General features: G+C 40.6%; 1 protein-coding gene across 1 annotated transcript in view; it reads left to right on the top strand.

Moving 5' to 3' along the window:
- The first annotated feature begins 4,205 nt into the window (after positions 1-4,205).
- CTTNBP2 (cortactin binding protein 2) overlaps positions 4,206-25,649 on the top strand; it is a 159,002-nt gene continuing 137,558 nt past the window's right edge. Inside the window, 2 exon segments of the mRNA XM_022582531.3 lie at positions 4,206-4,356; positions 16,120-16,227. Of these exon segments, the coding sequence (XP_022438239.2) occupies positions 4,276-4,356; positions 16,120-16,227 (189 nt within the window). The 5' untranslated portion in view covers positions 4,206-4,275.

Below are 25,649 nucleotides of genomic sequence, written 5' to 3' on the forward strand. Positions count from 1 at the left end.
AGAGGAGAAAAGGGTCTGATCTCACAACCTATTTATATAGCTTTTAAACTTTCTAAGAAAAATAAAGCTCTCTATAATTAATGCCTAGTGGTATAAACATCCCTGCTTTAGTGGTTGCCTGGTAACTACATACTGCAGGCTTGTGGGGTTGCTAAAGAGGCTGAATAAACGGAAATACTTAGATTCATTTCCAATTCAGGTGGATGAGGGGCAGCAGTGGGCTAGATTTCTTCGTTAAAATTGTTTTTCCGTAATGGTTTTGCACTAAAACATCCTTCTGCAGTAAAACTTACTCTTGTAAATGACATCTGCAGATAAGAGTCCAATCAGCAAGTAATGGTTTAAGATTTTAAAAACATTAAATAGAGCTGAACCAACGCTGCTTCATTGTTCTGTATTAGCCCTAGTTTCTGTTCTTAGAGTGACCAAACTGGGGAATAATGTTCTTACTGAACCTTTAACTCTTCAAAAATATTTTATATTTGGACATTCCTTTAGCATTGAATGACCAAACGCAATTCCCAGCTAGAGGTGGTGGTAAAAGGGGCTGGGAGTGATTATAATAATATATTTATGTTTAGCTTTGGCTTGCTTCTACCTGGCCGATTTAATTTTCTAATTATGTTTTGCTTTCGTTTAGGTAAAATTAGCTTGCATTCCCTTGGCACACACCAACTGCAGTTGGTGGAGGAGGCCTTCCAAAACCATAGGCTGTTGACAAGAGTGGCTAACTAGATTAGGATTAAATTTACTGAGTGAAATCCACAAAGAGCCTAAGCACATGCAGATAATGACAAGTTGACTAAGAGGGAATGTAGTTAGGTCATATAAAAACTCATTTCTGGCAATGTCTTGGTTTCAAAAACATGTGATAGATACAGGGCACTCAAAGCTCATCTGTGCTCTTTTGTTAGAGTTCCTTATGTCAAGATTTGGGGCTTCCCAGGTTGGTCACTGTGGTGTAGACAGGGATAAGCATGGTCTGGAATATTTAAATTGTATAACTATAGCCTTGTGGATAGAGTCAGAAATGATTTGCTACTCAGTAATTTTGTCATTTGGCAATACTTAGGCATGATAACATATGGTTTGCTCTTTGGAGTTAACATAAATGTTGTCATTGACTGAAATAAAGAATTCTCTTATTCTACCAGGGAAACTGTTTTAGGATATGTGTAAGTTCCTTCCATGTGAAAAGATGAAGCGTCCCATTGCATCATTGTGTATAACTCTTTGGGTTTTTGGTTTAGCGGGTTGGAGGATGTGGCTAGTGAGGTCGAGGCCATGGTTTAATCAGAAAGCCACTTGGCTCCCCAAGCTAAGTTTGCATTTCTAGCTGCAGAAACCCATTTCATTGGTCTTAAAAGAGAATCTTGAAGAGTGCGCTATGGCTCAGCACAAATACCTCTATTCCAGGATTCAGAAAATAATGAAACCAATAGTTTTCTGTTTGTAAAATATTCAGTATCTCTCCTTCCATCTTTTTTTTTTTTTTTTTTTGGCCACACCGTGCAGCATGCGGGATCTTAGTTCCCTGACCAGGGATGGAACCCATTCCCCCTACAGTGGAAGCGCCGAGTCTTAACCACTGGATCACCAGGGAAGGCCGTCTCTCCTTCCATTTTAATGATGAAAGAAATTTACTGATTAATGATCATGATTCATTTTGTTATATATATTAGTTTCTTTTCTTCCTGTGTATACTTCCATCTCTCTTCTTTTCCCCACCTTCCAGAAATTTTCACTCTACCCTGGGATGTCTTTTTTTTTTTTTAGCTGTCTATGAAGCTTCAAAAGATTTAATTTCTAGAGCCATCAAGTCACTACCCTTTCAGGTCTATTTTGTTTTGATGCTAATAGAGCCTGTCTTTGTGCAAAGGAAGTCTTTCAGAAAGAGTTAATTTGCAATCTCAACAGAGGCTAATTCTCAGGAGAGTAAAAAAAAAAACAAAAAAACCCAGCAAGTGTCCTCCAGGTGGAGAAGCTGCCTGGGCCAGGCAGCTGGTGAGGCAGTTAACTCCTCGTGTTCTACTTCTGTGCAGTAGGGTGGGACATTCCTTCAGCCCTCAGCAGTGGGCAGTGGCAGCTTTAAGGTAGAGACAAAATGCTGTTTGTTTTCCTAACAAGGTCCTAGATTTTGGCAGTTAGAAAATGTGCTGTCCTGTGATTTCTTCCTTTTTTTTTTTTTAACCTGTTTTTCATTTAAAAAAAAAAAAAGGTGAGAGGGAAGAAATCACTCAGGGATTGATTCCTTTGTGATGTGATTCTGCTTTAATTTTATTTAGACTAATAGAAGCTATTTCATCCCAATGACGATTTTTAAAAATTGAGCTGCATGTATAAAATGAATGGGATTTGCTTCCCAGAAATATTGTCATGTCATATTCCCAGTTCTTAACTCCCAAGTGAAGTTTATTCTTTATTTTTCCCCGCCAGAAGTGGGCTGGTTAATTTCTTGGGTAGTAATTCAACTCAGTATCAAGAAAATGTATTACCTTGTGATGTGAAAATGCATTTTGAAAAGAACAAGGAATGCTTTTAGGTTTCAACTTAAAATTTTTACTATCAGTTCAGCACCTAAGTTTTACTGTCAAATGCTTTTCTTTCATCTTATAAGGAATCTAGTTATTCTAATATTGAGCACTTTCAGAGAGAATATTTCATAAAAGAAAGTGTTGCAATGAACAGGGATGGAAAACATAGGGCTAAGAGAGGGAGTAGCTATCAGAGTGAAGTCAAAGAAAAATAATGAGCACCTCTGGTTATACGATACCCTGGAGGTGATTTCTAAACCTTTGACCCTTAACCCCAGGGTTCCAGGTGAAACTTCTTTCTTGATGTAGACCTTTTCTGGAAGGGAACTTTTTACAATGTATTGATCCCCACCCCCCCACCCCACCCCCCTGCCCTTTCAGGGCCTTTGCAGAAAAGATTTTTCTCTGCCCCGTTTTGTGTCATATTTAGATCCAATTTGGAAAGTGAAGCAATAAAAGTGCTGAAACCTTTCATTAGGAGTCTGCCATTTTAAAGAATGAACTCTGATCTGTAACCCTCAGACTAAACATTCATCTTCCAGAAATTCAAGTCCAGGATTTGGTTATGGTTTGCTTTTACTTCTTTGAGACACAGCTTGAATGCCTCCATTTGATTTTGTGCTTTCAACACATTTTTGGGATCTGGTGATTTGGGAAGGCATGTAACCATACGGTCTTGATAAGGTGATAGATTTTCACATCCTAGGAATTGGCAGGAAAGGGTAGGAACTGAATCCGATGTGGGAAGGGAAAATTAAGAGCTTGAGCCTAACTCACTCATCTCATGAGATACCTTCTGAGACCTATAATTCCCATAAAATCAATTTTTAGGCAAGTTTTTGTTTTCTTTTTGTTTTTTGGTGTGTGTGTCCCCACCACATGGGATTAATTCTTTTAAATTCTCTTAAAAGTAGAGAGCTTTCTTTTACAAGCGATGACACTTAACACTTCTTGGTTAGCCCTTCAGAAAATCACTGTTTTGCAGTAAAGAACAAAAAAGTGCCTTGCTTCACCTTTCTTGAAAAGAGATTGTATAGAAAGGTAGGGCTGAGGGGCCGGGTGTAACGTAATAAAGGGTAGCAGCACGCATTTTGATCTGGAAGTTGATGGTTTTGGGAGAAGGAGAATCAAACAAAGGCAGGCATATACACCAAATGGGTAAAAACGCCCTGGCGGCAGTATTGGATGTAAAAAAAATTTTTTTTCTTTTTCTTTTTTTAAGAAAAAAGCAAAGGGTGCCTTCTGTGTTTTCTAGAGGTGGGCTAGAGAGGGGGCTGAAGTGAAGGACTTTCCTGGCTCTAATAGAGAATTCGGATTAGGGAGGCCGGGCATTTAATCGATACGTCGTTGCCCCGCCGGCTCGGTGGGGCCGTGTCAGGCGAATCAGCTCTTGGGCGCCTTCTTTCCTTCGCCTCGCCCTGGAGCTTTGATTCTGCTCTCTGCGCTCCGGGCCTTAACCCGGCCTGGGCACGTGCCCAGTTCTCTCACCTCAAGGAGCCGGCTGATGGCTGGCAGCCCCGGGCGGGGACCAGGCGGCGGCGGGCGGCGCACCGGCGCGCAGCGGGTTAAGGCGGCGGGGGCGGCGGCAAGGGGGCGGAGGGAGCGCTGCAGCGGCGGCGGCGGCCCGGCTGCGAGCGCCCGCGTCCCCGGACCGCCGCGGGTTAAGCGCCGCCCGCCGCCGGGAGGGCTGAACCCGGAGCTGCCGCTCCGAGCTCGCATTCGGATCCGCTAGAGCAGGAAGATGGCGACGGACGGCGCGAGCTGCGAGCCCGACTTCTCCCGCGCCGCAGAGGAGGCGGCGAGGGCCCCGGCGGAGGCGGCGGTAACCGAGGTCCCAGGGTGGGCGCGGGGTTCCGGGGTGGGAGCCCCCGGGGCGCTCTGCCAGCCCGGGCTCTTCCGGGTGCGCTCTCCTCGGGGTGCCTCATCCCCCGAGGCCGGGGCGAGGCGGCCGCCTGGGTTGGGGATACCGCCTGTCCTTTCCGAGCCTCGCGGGAAGCAGCCCCGGTCCGCCCGGTTCTCGGGGCTCCCTGCGTGTGGCCTCTGTACGCACTCCCTTTGCTTCGGTCGGGTTTGGCCAGGGGTGAGGGCTGGAGTGTGTTTCCCAGCGAACTGGACACCCTCCTATTGTTGGCCTCTCTCTGCGCGCGTGGCTGTGGGCGCGTGTCTCGGGGGTGCCTGGCACCTCTCAGCGGACCCGGAGAGCAGCGAGGGGGAGGCGGGTTGGCGCCGAGCAGGTGTGGGGATGCCCATTGTGTGTATGCGTGTGTGTGTATTCATTCGTGTGCCTGAGACCCCTTGGGAGAGGCCCCATGCCCAGCTGTAGGCGCTGCTGCCGCTGAGCGCCGGCGCTTTGGGTCCCAGCTGCCTGCTACCCCATCACTTGGTGATGGGGATTGGGGTTGGGGCGGGGGAGGTGTCCTCGTTCTTCCCGAGACTATGCCCGGGCGAGGTGGAGGTTCAACACCTGGTATCAACACAGTGTGTTTCTTCTCTGGGGTCTAGAAGCCAAATGAGCTTCCATCCATTGCTGGTCCCTACTTTAACCCCCAGAATCTCCCCGTGCACAGAGGCTCATCGGTTGGTTTCCAGCCCGTACCTTAGGGGAAGGCTGGTCCCACATTTCCTGCGTGGAAATGTTTTTGGGGTTTGGGAAGCAGCTTGGTAGGAGCTGCAAGAATCTGCAAAGAAAGGCAGCTTTGGGAGCGCCTCCCACCCTAGGCGCGATTCTGCTGCTCCCCCAGGAGATTCCGGGTAGGATGCAGTGAGCCGAGCGTGGACGCCCCTCCGTTTTTCCCACTCATGGCCTGACCAGACTCGGTGAAGGAGCAGCTGAGGGCAGGGCCAGGTGTGAATAGCCAGAGCTGCTTGAACTTCCTCCCCTTGCATTTGGAGGTAGGGCTTTCTGGAGAGGTAGAGGAGAGAGAGATGTGGAGGAAAGCTACTTGGGCATGAGAAGAGCTGAGCCTGGGAAGGAAAGAGAGAAACAGGGAGGGAAGGAAAGAGAGAAACAGGGAGAGAAGGAAACACGGAGGCGGAGGGCTGCTGATTTCTACTTGTGAAACTGGCAAGTTTTGATTTGAAACTTTTAGGAAAATAGATTTTTCATTCTTTACGTAGAAAATGTGATCTTAAGATTTCGTATGAAATCTGCCTACTTGTGATGCAGGAAATCAGTTCCCCTGCGTGAAGTAAAAGAAGGTAGCTATTAAGACAACAAACCTCTCCGAGAAGTTGAAGTGATTGGGTACCTTCATCCCCAAGAGATGGTAAGGGGAGGGGAGTGAGAGAAAAAAGAAAGAGGGGTGTGTTTCTTGTTTCCCAGGAAGGTTGAATTTGTTTGCTTAATTGACTTAAAATGGGTTTTTCTATTACCCTCAGTATTTTAATCACCTGACAATTAAATCAAACAAAAACAGCTGAGTTATGCTCTGTAGCTGACCTATAGTTTTATTTGGTTAGATTATAAACAGAGCCTTAGACACTAGGCAGATTTTTTTGTTAACAAGTTCAGTGTTCCCTTTCTGCTGTTTAAAATTTTCAGGAGCCTGATTTTTAACTGCTTATAGGTAGAAGTTTGATCATTTCACCCTGGTTGATTTGAATAGCCATGAAAAAACTGTGAAAGTGAAACTCCTTTGTTATTTCCATAAAATCCTATAGGGTTCTGAGGAGATGCAATAAGAATTCTTAATCTAGTATTTAAAAAAATGTTTGGTACTTTAGTGAAATTTTAATGATGGCTTTTTATGCAGTAAACTGAACATTTAACTTTTCACTTAATAAAGTACGGTCTGCCTATATCAGCTACTTGACCTATAGACTGATTTTTTTTTTTTTTGCGGTACGCGGGCCTCTCACTGTTGTGGCCTCTCCCGTTGCGGAGCACAGGCTCCGGACGCGCAGGCTCAGCGGCCATGGCTCACGGGCCCAGCCGCTCCGCGGCATGTGGGATCTTCCCGGACCGGGGCACGAACCCTTGTCCCCCGCATCGGCAGGCGGACTCTCAACCACTGCGCCACCAGGGAAGCCCCCTAGACTGATTTTTTAATTAAAGAAAAGTTAGGTTGAAGAATATTTGTCATTATAACTGCCTCTTATCTAATGATTAAAATTTAAAGGCATGTTGATGCATTTTGAGTTTATAGCAGCCGAGGACTTAATTTTTAGTGGGTAATTCTTTTTTGAATTTTATTTCATTTCAAGTTGGTTTACTTATTATGCATTTTATATGTATATTTGGCAGTAATGAGTCAATGGAAACCCAAAGCAGTAGGCTATTTTCGAAAGTGAATGTTTTCACTAAGTTTTGACTATTTAGATTGTTGCTTAGAGACAAGTTTAATTTATAGTTTTCTGCTTAATATGATTTTCAGTGGAGTGCTTTAAATTTAGTTTGTGGTCCTTGTTCTTAGCTGCTTAAATCCTGAAAGCATCCCAAGTATAAGGCTAAGGTAACAGCTACATTATTCAATAGGGTCATATTAATAGTCTTTGCTGTGAACCATGCCGGAGACCTGGGTTATTTTCAGCGCCTTAGCCAAATGTGATGACTCTTAGACTATATTGCTATGTCTACTCTGAAAATAGGTCCTAATGGATAAGGCACTGTGGAAAACAGAAATCTTCCAGCTTTTTATTGTCACCAAAGAATTTAAGAGTGAAAGGAAAATGTAGATCTTTTTGGAACTATGTTTGGGAAGCAGACCAACATTCTTGTCATTCTGGGCTTTTCTGGAGCAACTAATATACAAAAAGTAGATATAAATTTTGTTGTCATGGTGATAGTGACAAGAAAAAACTTGGATAATTATTTTGTTAAAAATGCACAATAGTGATGTTAAACAATTAGCAGCTGGCACCTTGAAAATTGTGTTTCCAGGTGACAGTACTGAATGTAAATGCAATAAAAAGAAACTTTCTAGCCAATTTTGTTAAGCTTTCTTTAAAACATTACAGTTATGTGGCAGCTATAGAGTATTGAAAGTTTCACAGTATAATTTAGGTAAGAAATATTGTAGATTTAACACACATTACCAAATACATACTGAAGTGGAGACATTGTAACATCTTTGCTGTCCTAAAGTAAAACATTTCAGTGCTAGAACCTCACATGCACCAAGGGGTCAAATCAAAGACCATGGTGTCATGAGAGGCACAAAAAATTTGCATTAGGAGTCTGGAGAAGAAGAGTCACAGGCAGGATTCCTAGTGGAAGGATCTGGAGACATTCCACAGAAGGATGGAGGACTTGGGCAGGGAGACTGCAGGTAGCTGTGTACAAGTGTGGTGGGTTTCTAGGGTTCCTTGAGAGGGGGCCTAGGGCAAAGATGAGCATAGAAGTTTCAGTCTCAAGTATGTGCTTTAGAAAAACTGCTTAAAGGTTGAAGAAATAGACAAAAATATTCCCCAAAGATCAGAATATAACTGAGTTTATCATGATGCTTCTTACTTTGTTTATTCTTAAATAGGTTATATATTTATGTTTGCGTCTGTTTTTTGGACTTTATTATCGTTGTTGCTATCACTGTTATATTTCCCACAGGAGCAATTTTGTTTAGAGAAAAATATTTGTGCTCCTCTATGATTGAATACATGCCTAGGCTAGACTGCCAGTTGGTTTTATCCTCCTGTGTTTCACATAACTTTATGAGGTGAGAAAATGGTTCACAGACTTAGTACTTAGCCATTTACAAATATCTGCTGTTGATCACATGCACAGCGAGGCCCTGGCTGGGAGAGAGCAGCCTCATCTTTGAAGAAGAGCAGTGTGGGTTTCATTTGTAAAAGCTAAGGTTTCTTAGCACAGCTCCAGGCACGTTGTAGATGTTCCACCAATATTTATTGAATGAAGAAAATGAACACTCACCAAGAGGCTGTGTCATAATTCTTAATGTTGATTGGCTAACTAGAAATTTTACTTCATGTGTTACTAGATGGTGATGAAACTGTTGTCCTGAAGTTTGTAGTAATTAACATTATAGATGTTAGAGGGCTCTTCTTGTTCGAGCACAATGACCCTGATTCTTATGGTTTTGGGTTTTCATTTTTATATTGTCCCCTTCTAAGCTGCTTTGCTCAATGATATTTCAGATACTTCACAGATTTTCTTTTTTTTAAATTTTAACTTAATTTCCAACGTGGTTAGTTTTCCCTTTAAATTTTCCCTCTTCAAAACAATGGTTGAGGCTGGGGATGCGTAGGTGGAGGGATGGAAATTGCACCCCTCCCATCCCGAATTCTTCTAACAATAGAGTCAAGGCCAAATCACCCACTGGGGTGTGGAGGAGGGGATGGTTGAGAGGGGATCAAGAGGGAGATGCAGGGAAGTTTGGAAACAGGAAAAGGAAGTAGAAGGAAAGATTGGGCAGGAAGGAGGTTTGCAATAGTCTGCATATGTCTAGAAACGTGGGACTAGATGTCAGCTTTGAAGGCGCCCAGGAAGGACGGACAGTTTCTCTCCCTTCTGCCCCTGCATACTTTACCACCTAAGCACCGGCTTTAGAAGGAGGCTCTATTTGAATGCACTTGATTGTATTCTTCTCTGTTGGAGCTCCTTTGCAGGACTAATATAACGGGGAAAAGGAAACTTGTCTTTGATGATTAGGTAAAGAAATGGAGAACAGTTACAAGAGAGATGATGATAATGATGACATTGAAAGCAGAGGATTTTACAATTTTTACTTTAATTTCTTAAAATAACTTGCACAAAATAATGAGATCATATTATTAATGCTGTGCACAGTGTGGTGCCATCCATGTAGAAATCCTGGTTTAAGAGAAGAAAATTGTTGTCTTGGAATAAATTGTTAGTAAATAACCAAATAGGTTGAACATGGATTTAAAATGTTATTATAGTAAGTGCAGTAGAGCCCACATTGTTACGTGGAATGGACACTTGTTTGCAAATGATTTGGTTTTGACATTTTTATATTTCATTGAAAAGGCAACAAGGTAATGCCAAAGGCCTGAGTTCTTCTACAGAAGGGCCTTGTAAATGTAGGAAGATCATTTAGTCGCTCATGTCTCAGCTCTTCGCTTGAAAATCAGCGTGCTGAACTTTGCCACCTGCAGATAATTGAAGTGATAGTCTTCAATGCATTCTAAGATCCTTAAAGGACAATTACTGGATCTGGGTGCCAGCTCACACGTGAAAATGATCCATGTCCCACATAGGGGTGGTGTTAACATTGAAAAACTGAGTCACGATGGAAATAGACATTTGCTTTATCTGAGATGTGGTCCTTTTTTTTTCTCCAAAGTAAAAATGGAGGCTGAGAGGAGATCTAAAAGGAGGAAACGGGAGGTAGCTGCACTTAATTACCAGAGGCTACCGCCCCTAACTGAGCCACGTTTGTGCTTTTCATTCCCATTTTCTCGAACTTGAAATTAATTACATCTATTACCAGGTTTCCTTCCTGACGGTCTGTTTACTTGTTGGTTTTACTTCCTTCTAATGCACTGAGTTGCTTGTCTTGCGTGACAGACCCCGGGTGGGGGTGGCATGGTTGATTTGAGGTGCATGGCCATGGAGAGTTGATCCCAAGTTCTCAGCATGTGGCTTTAAAGGCACACGCCAAGTTGCCCTACTTTAGGTTACTGTAAATGGTTTTTGAAAAATGAATGAAAATGATTGATCAGTTACTTAGTTGCCCCCAGAGTGGGCCGTAACATTGTATCTAAGTAAGACTAGTATATCCATTTACACATCATTTACATGGTTTGTGTTGTTATACTGAGTGAAAGAGGCATTTTCACACCAAAAGCGGGAGGCATATATATTAGGTAAAATCATGTAAAGATGTAATACTCTTGCTGTCCTGACACTTCTAGTAGAGGTGAGAAAATAGAGTAAATATGGATAAGTAAGTTTAATATAGTGAGGAAATACACAAGGCAGGGCATGATTAATTGTAAATCAACGAATAGAACCGACTCTTAAGATTGAACTGAGAAAACGAGAGATTTATGTGTCTGGAAAGACATAAGGAAGTGGGATTCGAGCTGTGTCCTGAAGAAAATGGCATTCAGATGAATTAGAGGAGAAAGGAGGATTATTAGGAAGAACGAAATTAGAGGTATGCAGCCCTGGACAGGAAAACTCTTACCTCCCTGTAGAGAGAAATCAGGAGGAATAATCTCAAATCAAGACATAACTGCAGAAATAGTTTGAAATAGTTTTAGACCATGGAAACACATACTTTTCATCGTGAAAATCCTTATAACTGGCCAAATTCACATTTTAAAAATAATGTAAGTGTTCTTTTTAATTTTTTCACGTTAATGATAGTGTTCAAATTTTGCTTTTTCTCCTTAATCTCAAGATGAGTTTCATTGCTTTTCCCTTCCTTACAGCCTTTTTTATTCATTCCCAAAGCATAAATCTTGCTTACACAGGAAGTTCTAAATGCATTATTAATTATTAGTACCCACTATTAAACTGGGAGGAAAATACATTTCTGTTACTTCTGAGTAAAGAGGCAAAATCAATTTTCTTCAGATATTTCTCAAAGGCTTCAACGAATGACCTAAATTTCCTCAGTCCAGTAATCCAGTTACTCTGATGGTATGTGAAATCAGGACATTTGGTGTCTGGAAGAGACTTTAAAGATCACTTAGTACAACATTCTCTTTTTACCACTGAGAAACCGGAGGTCCAAAGAGATGAAATAAGGTTCTTTCAGTCCATCTGCTTTCTCAGGTACCCCTCCTCCCTCCCTTGTAAATTCATTGATCAAATGTAGGCACAACCCACTAGATTTGAAACTGGAGGAGATGCTCTTGGTGTCTGTGAGAGACGCCAGAGAACATGTTTGGCTTTGTGTCTGGTCACTAGATTTTCACCATAGCTGATGTGTTTGGGCAAAGATCTGAGGGACACTTTTGCCACTGTGACTCATAATAACTCCTGAAGGCTTTTATGGTACCCATCAATGTGCTTACCCCATTAATTCCTAAAGGATACAGGTAAGGGTCTTCTGGTGCTTTTTGGCTGTGACTGTCGAATTCCCTACATAAACCAAGTATTTTAGATTTGTTTCTTTCAGGAAGAGTGGGAGGAGAGTGATAGTGGAGGAAACTTGGTATTGGCCTATGTTCAGTTGGCAATTTAAGATGACAGTTCAGCCACGTTCTATTTTGTCATCTTCCTCCCTTTCCCTCCCTCTCTCCGAGCCTATAGGAGAATATCCAGAAGAATGCCATCCCCACACCTGCTCCGCATAATTCAGAGCTGTTGCAGACTGCTGTGTTGAACAGGAAGAGTTTGAGGTTGTGTCTCCTCTTTCATGTATATATGGCCCAAAGAAGTCTTTCTATCTGATGGCCAGACTCTGGATTAGTTTAAGCTGCCTGTGCCAGATTTTTAAAAATAGGTGTTAAGAAGTGCTTTTCCTAGAGTACTTTTCCTGGCAGACATCAAACATTGACAGGCAGGGGAGTGGCCTGTGGAGCTGAAATCTACCAGTTTCTCTTTTTCCCTTTATTTTCTGAGTGCCTTGCCATCACTGAAAAATGAGATTTGGATTTTTCTCTGTTAATTAGGAAAAGCTGTTGCAGTAGTAATAAAGCTTAGTCTCTGAACATGTCTGCTTTGGTTTTTTTGGGGGTGGGGAGGCATGGGTGTCATGTTGGCTTAGGTGCCTTTATGGAGATCCCAATTATTTATGTGAGTGTGGCATTTAGATCTATCCGGTCTTGTCTCTTCTTTTGAAAATTCGGTTATCAAGTTAGTCTTTTAAAATATTACATGATTTATCACAAAAAAATGAGAGGATGAGAGGAAACTTTTGTAGGTGATGGATTTGTTTATGGCATAGATTGTGGTGAAGCTTTCCCGGGTATATATACTTATCTTCAAACTCATCAAATTGTATACATTAAAAATGTACAGTGTTTTTATGTCAATTTTACCTTGAAGTGGTTTAAAAATTATACAAGTTAGAATAATTATTTTGCTCTTAAACCAAGAAACTTTAATAATTGCTTTTTCTATATCTAAGTACTTTTGCACTATAAGTGCATCAGGTCAGATAAATGACGCTTAATATGAAACAATAATAGTTTTTTTAATGGGATTTTTGCTTCTGAGCTTCTTTATTTTTCTAAAACTACCAAAATGTTTTGAATTTATTTGTAAAATACTGAGAGTCCTAAGACCTGTAACATAATTCATGTACTTTCTTTTATCCAGTTTTGCCGGAATAGGGAATGAAAACATCAAGTATTGGAGAATGACCCTTTGAAAATATTCTTATAATATTTTTATGATTGAAGGCCAGCATTAGAAGTGTCTTTAGTGAGGAAGTGGGGGTGAGACGTAGGGGAGAGAGAAGCAGGCAGACAGATGCACTCAATGTTTAAAATAATACATCACTTAATATATTTTGATGGGAGACAGATATTTTTTTAACATTCTCTGTAACATAATTTATGGTTTAGCAAGCATCCTTGTAACAGTGTTTCTTTAATGAATTTTCCTTTTTATTGACAGTGATGTATTAAAAAATAGACGTGTTGGTTGCCGGTCACATGTTGTGATGTTGATGATGATGGAACCAGGGCAAGCTCTCCTGACTCTAATGTGAATCAGAATCTTGGCAATGTCTTTCATAATTTATTAGTTTTTAAAACGGAGTGCTTTGCTTGGGAAGCTTCAGGGAAACAAGGACAATAAAATGTACAATTAATTAAAATCTTTAGAACCACCAGCAGTAGCATTAATAAAATGTTACCATCTAATGCACATAGAATTGCATCTAACTCTCCCATCTCAGTGGGGAAAAACCAGGATAAAAGAGTCTTTCATCATAGTCAATAAACTGAGTTTATTGGACTTGGGCTGATAGATTTTCAAAGAAATAGGCTCATAGCCAATAGCCCTCCTCGCTACATAAAACATCTGGGTGCTCTCAGCTTTAATAATAACAGTCACCTGCCTTTATTTAGTACTTCATTGACATGTTCTTTTTTTTTAATCGAAGTATAGTTGATTTACAGTGTTATGTTAATTTCTGCTAAGTGATTCAGTTATACATACATATATATATACATATATATGTATATACATTCTTTTGTTATATTCTTTTCCATTATGTTTTTTCATAAGATACTGAATATAGTTCTCTGAGCTATACATGTACAGTAGGACCTTGTTGTTTATTCATCCTATATATAATAGCTCACATCTGCTAATCCCAAAATCCCACTCCATCCCTACCCCAACCCCCTTGTGCTTGGCAACCTCAAGTGTGTTCTCTGTGTCCGTGAGTCTGTTTCTGTTTCGTAGATAGGTTCATTTGTGTCATATTTTAGATTCCACGTATAAGTGATATCATATTGTCTTTCTGACTTCACATAGTATGATGATCTCTAGTTGCATCCATATTGCTGCAGATGGCATTATTTCATTCTTTTTTATGGCTGAGTAGCATTCCATTGTATATATGTACCACATCTTTATCCATTCATCTGTCGATGGACATTTAGGTTGTTTCGATGTCTTGGCTGTTGTGAATAGTGCTGCTGTGAACATGGGGGTGCATGTCATTGATAAGTCCTTGTTTAATCCTCACAGGAACTTTGTGGGATAGATGTTGGGATTTCTTTTATGTAGATGAGAAAACAGACTCAGATAAGTTACAGAATGCTTCTCCAAGTATCGTCTTTGGACCAGAACTACCAACAGCAGCGGGAGCACACAGAAAGGCAAATTCACAGCCCCACCTCAGAATCAAACTTCAAGGAGGGAGCCCAGCAATCTGTGTTAACAGATTGTTAATCCCCAGGTGATTCTTATGCCTGAATTTGAAAAGAACTGGGTTATAAGACTTACGTGAAATAAGTATGAATAGGAGCAGAATTTAAGCCCTAGTATATCGGACTTTACTATTCACAGAACACCCATAAGTTAACCTTCCAAACAAGGGTCTCCCAGAACTATCCATCCTGTAGGCTTGCTATAGGTTTTTTTCTTTTTTTCCCATCCTTAGCCCCTGCCTTTACAAATAACCGCTCTGTTGAATGTATGTGCGAAAAGAAACAGTTTTAAGAGGAAGATCCTTTGAAAATCTTTCTTCAGAGAGCCAGCTAGCTCTGGTCTCTTTCCCCTTTATACCATCATCTTCTTCCAGAAGGTTCTTTGGAAACTGAGAAGTGACCAGTTCTGGCCATACCTGTTTGGAAGTCCCTGGAATCGTTTATAGGCTTTGCTATGTTTACTTCTGTGTCATCACAATGATAGTACGGTGTCAGATACATAGGTGCTAAGCTAGTTCTCACTGGATCATTGATAGAATAGCACTGTTTTCATCTCTAGAATGTTGGCACTGTGCTGACAAAGTGTGCAGACAAATCACAGTACTTGGTTGCAGTTTTGCCATTTCCTGGTTGTGTGAACTGCGTGCATTATCCGACTCCTGAGTTGTGGTTTCCTCATCCGAAAAATAGAGGGGATGATACCTATTTTATAGGTTAGATTTGGTTCTTTGAGAGTTCTTTGGAAACCGCTGGGTGCTAGGCAGATGTGAAGGCATGTTCGGAAACGTCCTGAAGACTGGCTTCTGAGGTCGGGTGTCCTGAGACGTTTGGGGATGAACGTGTGCTCCCCTCCCTCTGATGGTGACTGGGTTTGTCAAATGAGTCTCCACGGAATGGAGAAGTGGGCTGTGTGCTGTAGAGGAAGCTGGGGCTGTGGACTCACCCAGACCTGGCTGTGAGCACGCTAACCCGTCATCTCTCAGCTTCATCTATAAGATGGCTATCAGGAGACCTGCTTGTAAAAGTTGTTGTGAGGAAAGAGGGCAGAGTTGGGAACCAGGCTTGCCTGACCACAGGCCCAGATGACTGCATGTGGGTGGCAGGCCAGGCCTCTTACAAGCACACTACGTGTGCGTGTGTGCGTGTGTGTGTTTGGTTGCGGGTAGCACAGAGCATGCTTCTTCTAAAGGGGCAGCTGCTACTTGGCTCTACGGATTATTACCCTGTGGGAATGTGAATCTGGGGTTACCCCGTCATCTGAGTTTTGAGGGGAAGCCAGCGATCTGGATCTTTGGGTGACATCTTTAGATTTTCTTAGCACTGACTGAATAAAACAAAACCCTTTGTGGCCCAAGTAACACACATCTGTGGGCCAGATTTGGCTGTAGGCTGCTAGCTGGTGGCCCCTGCTGCAGTGTTCTATAAACATGGCCTGTTATTATTGGAAGTCTTGGAATTTATAATAACCTCACAGGACCCTTTATGTTGGGGCCCTTCGAGCAATGCATTCGTGCTCTCTTTGCTACCTTTGCAACTTCTCCCCAACACACACTGGGCCTGTTTTGATACAAACTCCAGGGACTTTAAATTTGTATTGCACAGTATAATTTAAAGAGATCCTGAAGCTGGGTGGGGAGGCAGGCTAGGAGAATAGGAAAATAGATGGAGAGATTTGGGATATTGGCACTGTGGTTTTTACCTCTCCTCCTAGAAGGTCAGACCGTGGATTGCTGCCAAACGGGGCCCCTCGGGTTTGCTGAGCCACTGGGATAAAAATGGTCCATTGCACACCTTTAGGAAGTTTCTTCATGTTTTAAAATTTGTGTTACAGAAAAAAGACTTCGATGTGGACAACCTCAGTAAATCAGAGCTTCGGATGCTCCTCAGCGTGATGGAAGGGGAGCTGGAGGCCAGAGACCTCGTCATCGAGGCCCTGCGGGTAAGAACCTTCTAGGGCCGAGTCCCATTTCTATATCATTTTCTTTTCTCAAATGGTCAGTGGCAAAGCTGCTGCTTCTTAATTTTTGAGTCATATAGATTTAAAATGTTACATCAGGTTAAAATGTGCCCCTTACCCCAGATACCAACCCATAACCTTGATAAGCCCAAACACACACTGAGGTCAGATGGTCATTGAAAGGAGGGGGAATGATTCTAAACCGTTTAATTTGAGGAACTTGAGAATTAAGCTGTATTGCTTCTGAAATCCTTTTATGTTTCCCATATGTATTTGGTTAAAGACACAAGTTCTCAGAAAATTGGTAGCTTGGTATCCTAAACATATGTGAGGCCAGTGAGGAAAAACTAAGAGAATCATTTATAAAAGAAATTGCTGAAAATAGAGGTTTTTTTCCTTCATGTATAAATTATGATTTCTTATTTTCAGAGACTCTTGAGTTAAAAACTAAATGTTTATATGTACATAATGTATCTTCGAATAGTTTTATTACTTTTTCATCTGATCTTACAGTAATTTTTAACTTTCCATAATTTGCAAAGAATTATCTTCTAGTATATTAGAATATCTCAGTAAAGTTTTGTTTCCTTAAAAATTATGTTAGAAAATTCTACATCAAGAAAGCTTAGGGCTTCCCTGGTGGCGCAGTGGTTGAGAGTCCGCCTGCCGATGCAGGGGACACGGGTTCGTGCCCTGCTCCGGGAAGATCCCACATGCCGCGGAGCGGCTGGGCCCGTGAGCCATGGCCGCTGAGCCTGCGCGTCCGGAGCCTGTGCTCCGCAACGGAAGAGGCCACGACAGTGAGAGGCCTGCATACCGCAAAAAAAAAAAAGAAAGCTTAACTGGTCACTCGCAAGATTGCGCTTGTTTTGGTATGTGAGCCAAACTTAAGGTTTTATTTTCCTCTTTTATATTTAATACTTTGTAATCAGGTGTTTCCTGACTCTTGGTCATTTGGCCGAGAGGGATATATTTATTACACAGGAAGTATGGATTTATTTCTTTCACCAGGGAATATTTCCTCAAACTTTGTCTTAGGGAGTTTATTTTAACAAGTGAAACTCTGTGGAGTGTATCAATAAAAACAAGGTTGCCCCTATGGGTGCTAATATGGTGGGGAAAGAGATAACGGTGGACACGCTGAGAATCCAGTGGGGCAAGGGGCAACAGTCCCTGAAATAATGAGTTAAGTACGTTTTCATAACCTGGAAATTGGTATAGTGGGGATAATAATTATTCTTCAATCTGATGACAGAGAATGATGGCCTCAGAAAAAGTGGAGTGTGATTATACACCTCCATGCCAGTGATGAATTGAGGGTGTTGCTTTTTGAAGGATAAGAATTGCTAAGTAGACTTGTGCACAGTTTGATAGTGAGAGGTATTCTTCCTGTTTCACTTTTGGGACATTTGCACTGTTTGCCAGTGTATATTTTCTTGAATGAACTTTGCGGGAGACAGGCTAAGGCAGTGCATCACTCAGATCTGTGACCCTCAGCCCAAGGAGAGAACAAGGCAGCAGTCACCTGTGAGACCAGTAGTGTAGCTTCTCGAGAGCAAAGAGATGTGAGGGCTTCAGTTCTCCCTTAGGTATTTCTCTGTCCCTCTCTATTCACCTGTAAAAGGCATCAGCACCGTGGCATTTCCCTCTGCTCACACAAATGTTGGAGCATTTAGCAGAGTCTGTGTTTTTACGTAGCACCTTAGCAACCACATGTATTTCTCATTTTTACTTAATTGCGATACTTTCAAACTTGAGCAGAGGTAAAGGCTTGCTAATGATCGGGGCTTGCCAAACTGAAAGTTTTTCATAGAATCAGAGCATGTTGGAGCTGCAAGGAGCCTTAGGTGATATTCTAGTTCAGGATTTGCATATCTATCAGACCTAGTTTTTCATTTTCATAAAAATATTTTGTATTACCCTTTTACTATGCTGAAATGAAATGCATGGAAAATTGCATATGTAAGTAGGCTATGTTAATAATAACCAATACATTGCCCTAATTGTAATAAAAAGTAACAGGAGAGTAATTTATAACAAAATATTAGGTGTTTCAACATATAACTGCTCAGGCATGACTAGTGGAAGACATGATAAAATAGATGGCTGTTCCCACCTATTCTCATAACGTTGACATGAGTGCAGTCGTTGCAAAAGAATCCTGATCCACACATGCCATGTCATTGACTTGGGTACAGGGACCGGATTTACTATTGGTGAGATGATTTTCCTGAAATGGTGAATGACACTTGGTAAAGTTCCCAACAAAAGCAGACATTTACATGACAGTTGAATGGCTGAAAAATTTAGTGTTCATTTAAACTGAATTAAAACAACTTGTTTATGTGTGGAAAGAAGTTACTCTTTAGGCTCAGATAGTCATACTGAAGGTTCTAATGAAAGGAATGAGCAGAGGGACCTTTGAAAATTCTGGGGACTTGGGACAGTTCCTGAATGTGTAGCAAACCCCTAGCCCTGCTCCCTAAGTGCCAATCACTGTGAAAACTAATTGTTCTTGCTTATTTCCAAGACATCTAGGGTACTGCCCCTGTGGAGGACCACTGGCTGATACCAGTCTCTTTTATTTATAGACTGAAATCAAACAAACAATAAGGAAGTCCAAAGAGATTGAGACTTCTCAGGTTGAAAATGTGGCATGCCAGAACTTGGCATGTTTGGAGATTCTTAAAGCCTTTCGTCCCTTTTTAACATTGAGAATTGTGATTGATTTGTTTAGATCATTGCATTTTTAGGAGTAGGTAATAATGTCATTTTCATATACCTGTCGCAGCTGTGGTAGACTCACTGTGGTGATTTACTGATTGACTATTTCCTTGGGGGCATTAGTTGGAACTGGTGAAACTAGTGAAATATTTACTTGGGTCCAGATGTGTCCTTTAGTTACCTTTTCCTTTAACAGTAGAATATAATTTAATGACTGGCTAGTGCCCCAGAAAGAAATTGGGAAGGAGAGAGAATGTGAAACTTTTATTTTTACTTCATATTATAAGATAAACTTATTCCTAACTTAAAAGTCAAAATCTAAATTAGTAAACAGTATTCAGTTGGGAGAAATACATTTTGTTTCAAGAAAAAGTCAAAAGTACTTTCTCAGTAAAGATTTTTGAATTTAATATGTAAATTGTGATTTTTTTTGAGATACAAGATGCCTAATTTGTGCCCTGAATTTTATTAAAATTTAGAAATGATTTCTGTTGTGAGGCATTCAAATTCTTTAGAATTTTAGAAACTTTAAAAAGGTATTTCAGACCAAGCTATTTTACTTTTTTAATCGTGTTATCCTGATGCTCTTGATTGTCAGGTTACCATGAAAAGTTGCATAGATCATTGAATTAATGGCCATAGACTTGTCAGGACAATCCATAAATATGATTTTGGGGGAAGGGTGTCAGGAAATTAGAATATATATTTTGGTACTTTTACTGTTTTCAGATGTTTAAGGTAAAAATATTTCTCAGTAAGTTTATGACTTTATAGCAGATATAATATTTAAGACATTAATTTTTATTGGGGGGAAATTATATTTTAAAAAGAGCAATATTAATGGAAAATCTGAATTGCATAAAGCTGCTTAAATGTAATATGTTTTAATTTCATCGCATAAGAAATATTTTGTTTCTCAATGATTTCCCTCTCATTCACATAAAGTAGGAATAAATTGTTGAATGAATATATTCTATATCAAATAAAATCTAGAAAATACTTTGGAGTTTAATAAAGAATGTGTGCAACAAGAAGCAGCTATATTTTCTGAAAACCAAGATAGACACAGAGGCTTCTGAATCAAACTTAATTGAATGTTCAAGATATGAATATACAACTTAATCCAGAAATCATTATTTCAATGCTCAGTGTTTAGTTTGTGGAATCCTCTGGCCGTCACTCCCTTTTCCCTCTTGCTACTAGTATTTTTACCAGCATCTTACTCAAAGGGGAGACAAAGGCAGGAAGATGAAAATGCTGTAATTATAAAATTTTAAGAGTTAAAATTGTTTTAGCCTCCATTTTTACAGGGTCTAGCCCGCTATCATTAGCATGAGTTTATGTAAATATTATATCATTGAAACAATGAATTCCTTGGGCAGGTAGCTCCAGATTTGCCTTCTTTTTCCATTTGGATTAGGTAAATGAGAATTAACACTATTAACAGACATGGCAGTTCTTCATCCTAACCAGTAGTCACTATAGAGTGACCGTATAATCCAGATTTTCAAGTCTTATTCGCACTGAAACTTTAAGAAGTTAGCCAGTTTAACATTTCCTCAGATAGACAGCATTTGTAGCCCTTGTATCATAGGGGATATCAGATTTTAGAATTGACTTGTGCAAGCAGCTGCAACAAAGAGACCCAAAGTATAATAGATTATATAAGTAGCTCATTTCTCACATACCATTCTGGAGATGATTGATCTCTGCTGGAGGGGCAGCTCTGTGCCAAGTGGTCTTCAGCTACCCAGGTGGCTTATTGCTCTCCTTAGGGAATTAGCGTCCTCTGTACGGTTGAAACTTGGTCAATGCCACCTCCACATCCCAACCTACGGTGAAGGGTGGGGGCAAGGGAGGAAATGAAGGAGAAGCACTTCCTGTAAGCAGCGCACACATGTGCATTGGTGAGAACCTTTTGTGGACGCACCTAGCTGCATAGGAAGCTGGGAAATGTCACCCGCTGGCTGGCTACATGCTAGTGCTGTGGAGGAAGGGAGGAGCTTAGAGGACCCCTAACAACCTAATACAGCCCATTATCTTGGTGTAATGTTACCGTATACAGTGTCCTGGGATATGGCACAAGAAGATCCTTCTTTCTCCTTCCCTCAGTAAATATTTGTTAAGTGCCTACTTTGTACCAGGCACAGAAAGTTTGAACTGAATGTCACTGGAGCTTTATTACAATGCCAAGATTGTTCCCATTTAGAAGATTCTTGTATCTTGACTTTATATATTTAAAATTAATTGTTCTGAGTAGTGTCATTTGGGCCTAAGTTATACTTTCTCAGGCGGTGACTCAGTATGTATTTTGCCTAGAATATCTTCCTTTTTGAAAACCTGACCTTTCCATTGGGTTCAAAACTAACTCAATTAAAAAAATTTTTTTTGACGGTTTTGTTTTAAAGCAGGGTTTTTCGGCCCTCAGCACGATTGACACTTGGGGCCAGGTGTTTGTTGCTGCTGTTGTTGCAGGGAGGGGGCTATCTTCTGCACTGCAGGACGCTTGGTAGCCTCCCTGGCCTCTGTGTGCTCACTAGATGCCAGCAGCACCTCCCTAGTTGTGACAGCCAAAAAGGTCTCCAGATCACCCCCATTTGGGAAACACTGCTGTAAAGTAACACTGGTTAAGGAAATGCCACTTTCAAAACTATATTTGCTGAAATAAATATAAGAACTTTAATGATTCAAATATATTTTATGATACAGTGATTTTCCTGTGAAATATTTTTTCTCAAAGCTAAAAATTAATCTGAAAATGCCATTTTAACAAATTTCATGACTCTTTCAAAACACGCCACATATTTAAAATTGCATTATAGCTTCTTAGGCGGAACTTAAATGTTTTATTTTTAAAATTCAAAAACCTTTATGGCTCAGTGCTGGAAACTCTACATAGAACAAAGTCAATCTTTTTAAATAAAATGAAAGCGTTAAATAGAATAATGTTTCCACTCATTTTGAAAGCAGCTGCAAGTATACTACAGAGTATTGTGAGGGTTTTCCTCATATGACTTGTCTGCTAAATAATGATAAAAGAATAACATTCTGGTTTCAGCTAAGTTAAAACACGCAGCCTTTTGTATTTAAAAATTCTCCTATGATTGCAGGCAATTGACTCACCAAAACGTACCCTTTTTTGTGCTGTTTATTTTAATTAACGAATGAATTTGCTGAGCAGAGCTGAATTCGTGAAACATAAATTGTTTTCTTCCCCGTCTGCTGAGATAACGCCTTTGTTCTGCATCTAGAAAAAGGAAGAGAGTTGACCAGACGTTGTGTTTTTTCTGCAAGCGAATGAGTTTTTCATAATATACAATAGCTGATGATTTTTAAATAGCATTGTATTTGGTCTAGTAGGGCAAACAGGAAATATCAATTTTGATTTTTTCGGAGAGACTTTATTTTCCCTGTTGAACATTTGCTATTAGTGAAGGAAAAAAATAGAAGAATATCAGGCTGCTTTCTTTTTAATATTAGGGGTAGGGGATGAAGAGGTACAAACTATTAGGTATAAAATAAGCTACAAGGATATATTGTACAACACAACAGGGGATATAGTCAATATTTTGTAATAACTATAAATGGAGTATAACCTTTAAAAATTGTGAATCACTGTATCGTACTTATAGAATATTGTACAGCAACGGCACTTCAATAAAAAAATATATAAATGGAATCATATGGTAAAAAAAACAGGTAATGATGCCATGAAAGCAAAGCGTTTATCACTACCATTTAATACGCAACTGACGTCACTCAAGTAACATTTTCTTCCTGATTATTAATAAATCAGTAGGATATCTGTGAGAACAAACTAAAGATGAAGGTTTCCCAGCTCAGTGATGTACCATTTGATCCACACTGGGTGCAGGATAGGTTCAGGGTTACAAATGGTATGAAACCAGGAATGTACTTTTGTACACTTCGAAGATTATCATAATTTGTGGGACTGTCAGTTCAATTAACCGTTACTTTAGAATTAGTTCCCTGTGATCTGAAAATAAAGGGTGTTCCTTCGAGGCGTTCTGATAATATTTCAGCCATCTCATCTTAACCCTCAGTGGCTAAGCTACAAGTCATGGGTTCTTGTGGGAATTTCCTTTGCCACATATATGACTAATTCTATCTTGATTATAAGAAGAAACAAGGGTCTAAAGCAGTACCCAAAGTTCTACCCTCCTTCTCTTTGGTTGTGGTTACTTTGGGAAGAAAAGAGGTGTCAGGTTCTGCTTTTCAGTTTTCTGAGTCAAAATGTAAGTAGTTGTTGAACAAATAAGGAAGGAAAGGCTGTATCCCATATTTCAAGTGTAGTTGGGCAGGGTGGGGAAAGGTGAGGGGATCCAGCATCCATTTCTTCAGCAGATGTTTATTGTCTGCAGACATGTCCTGGGCTTCGAGGGTCGTGACCGAGGGGTATGCTTTCTTTCTCATGGATCTTAGAGTCTAGTGGGAGAGATTGACATTAAACCAATAAACACAATATCTAAGTACAAATTATGATTATGAAAGAAAAGGAAAGAATGTTAACGAGATTCAGGGTAGCTTATATTGGGTCAGAAAAGACTTCCCTGTGGAAGTGACGCTCCCTGAGACTTGAAGGAGGGATATCCTGAGCCCGGTTGGAAGAAGGGTGTTCAGGCAAAGGGAGCGGCACATTCAAAGGCCCTTGGAGAGGAAGGAGGTTGATACTTGATAGGAACTTCAGGAAACCAGACAGCAAGCAAGAGTGGCACAAGATCAGATGCAGATGGTGGCTGGGGCCAGACCATGCTGGAGGGCGAAGGCTGTGGAAAGGCTGGATTTCATCCTACATCAGGTGGTCAGCTGTTGATGTGTTTAAGCTGGAGAATCCCAGTGATTTGATGTGCTGTTAAAGTCATCTTTTAAGAAAATGCAAAATTATAGTGTATTCTATTTTTTGTATCAGAAGTTTATTAAATGTAAATATTTTTAGCTTATCACCACTTTCAAGGGAAAAATTACAAAGAACACCCTAGCTGCTGGGCAGACAAAAGTTTGTAGGAGAGCCATAGTAAAGAGGTAGAATGTCACAGTGGTTGTCTTAAAAATGTGAATATCTCAGATGCTTCCAAATATTGCCCTTGAAGAGGGCATGGAAAATGTGCTTGCTCATCACTTTTGTCACTTAGCCATGAACAGTGTTTTTCTTCAAAGGGTTAAGATGAGCTGATTATGGTTTTTAGTTAAGGTCTTGTGCACCTAAGATAAGATGGATAAGGTAAATCCTCCACTTGAAATTTTTTGAAAGGCAAAATTCTCTCTTCAGTTGTATTTTTTTCCCCCAATCCAGTTCTCCTCAGTTCAGCTTAGATTTTTAAATTAAATGAAATTTTGGTTAAAAGACCTCTTCTTTCATAACTTAGGTCTTTAGAAATTTACAGTAATCTTATCTGTTATAAAATCAAATGCCTTTTCAGCTTTTCCACAGAGGGTTGGGAAAAGTAGCAGAAGATTGCTTCCCATAGTGCTAAAGATGACCTGGCAAGAATGTAAAATACATTTCAGCGCGGTCGGAATTTGTTCTGCTCCAGGACATCTATGTTGGCCTACTTTAAGTGGACCATTACAGGGCTTATGCTCACATAATTACCCCTTACAAAAATAAAATGCCAAAGCCGACAAGCTCTCCAGCAGCCCCGACCCCTTCTCATGACATTCTTCCATGGAAAACAGACCGTGGACAGAGTCTTCTCTTGGTGTCAGGCACTGCACTAGGCACCTTACCTGTATTAAAGTGGAGTTGCATCTCCTATGGGTATTAGGTTTTCATGGTTAAAATAATGCAGAGAGTAAGCCCTTGGGAAGCTCTTAACTTACCAGTAAAGTACATGAGACATAGTTTTGTATATACAGGCCCGAGTAGTGATTTTTATGCACAGCATAGGTTGATTCTCACCAAGTTAGAAGGAAAGGACCATCTGTGTGCTGGTGTCTGGGCATTGCAACTCTTCTGCCTTTAAGGAAGACTTTAAATCCCTAGGTAAATGGGGTTGGGTGGGTGCTTTAGTAGCCCATCTCTCTGGCCTTCATGCAAAGTCATAGGTTTGTCTGAATTCTAAGGATTAAACAAGGTCATATGCTACAGCACCTAGCAAAGGACCTGGCACATAATAGGTGCTTGAAAAAAGTATTTGCATTTGAATCGCAATCTGTGTTGGTAGAAAATATTTTCCCCTGCGCTGTCTCCTCCTCATACTTTGAAAGTTATAGGGCTAGACCTTGGTCACCTGCTTCCTGTCTAATAAAGTGGGCATTGCTTCTTATTTCTTAGGGTAGAACTCTCACTCCTCAAGTCAGAATTGGCCAGATGGAGACTAACGCTAATCTAGGCTACTAATTTATCCTTGCAGCCCCTAAGGCAGGCAGGAAAATAAGCAGTGGTAGGAAATCAGATGGATATTTTGAACGATCAGACCACAGGCTGAAAAGAGGTAGAGTCAGCATCATTTCTGGGGGCTCCTGTGGTGGCTGTATGGGTCCTGAGTGAAGAGAAATGACTTGTCAGGTGTTGTCCAGACAACGTTTTCTGAAGTAAAATTATCCCCCGCCAAAAGAGGGCTTAGCAATTTTGGAAATTTCTCAAGTGTTTTGGGAATAGGATAATGCGTACTGTCAGTTATTTTTAAAAGTGACGTTTTAAGTGTATAGAAATGGTG

Source organism: Delphinapterus leucas, chromosome 9, assembly GCF_059928025.1.
Source record: "Delphinapterus leucas isolate spDelLeu-1000000601 "Yukka" chromosome 9, BTC_Dleu_Yukka2, whole genome shotgun sequence".
NCBI lineage: Eukaryota > Metazoa > Chordata > Mammalia > Artiodactyla > Monodontidae > Delphinapterus > Delphinapterus leucas.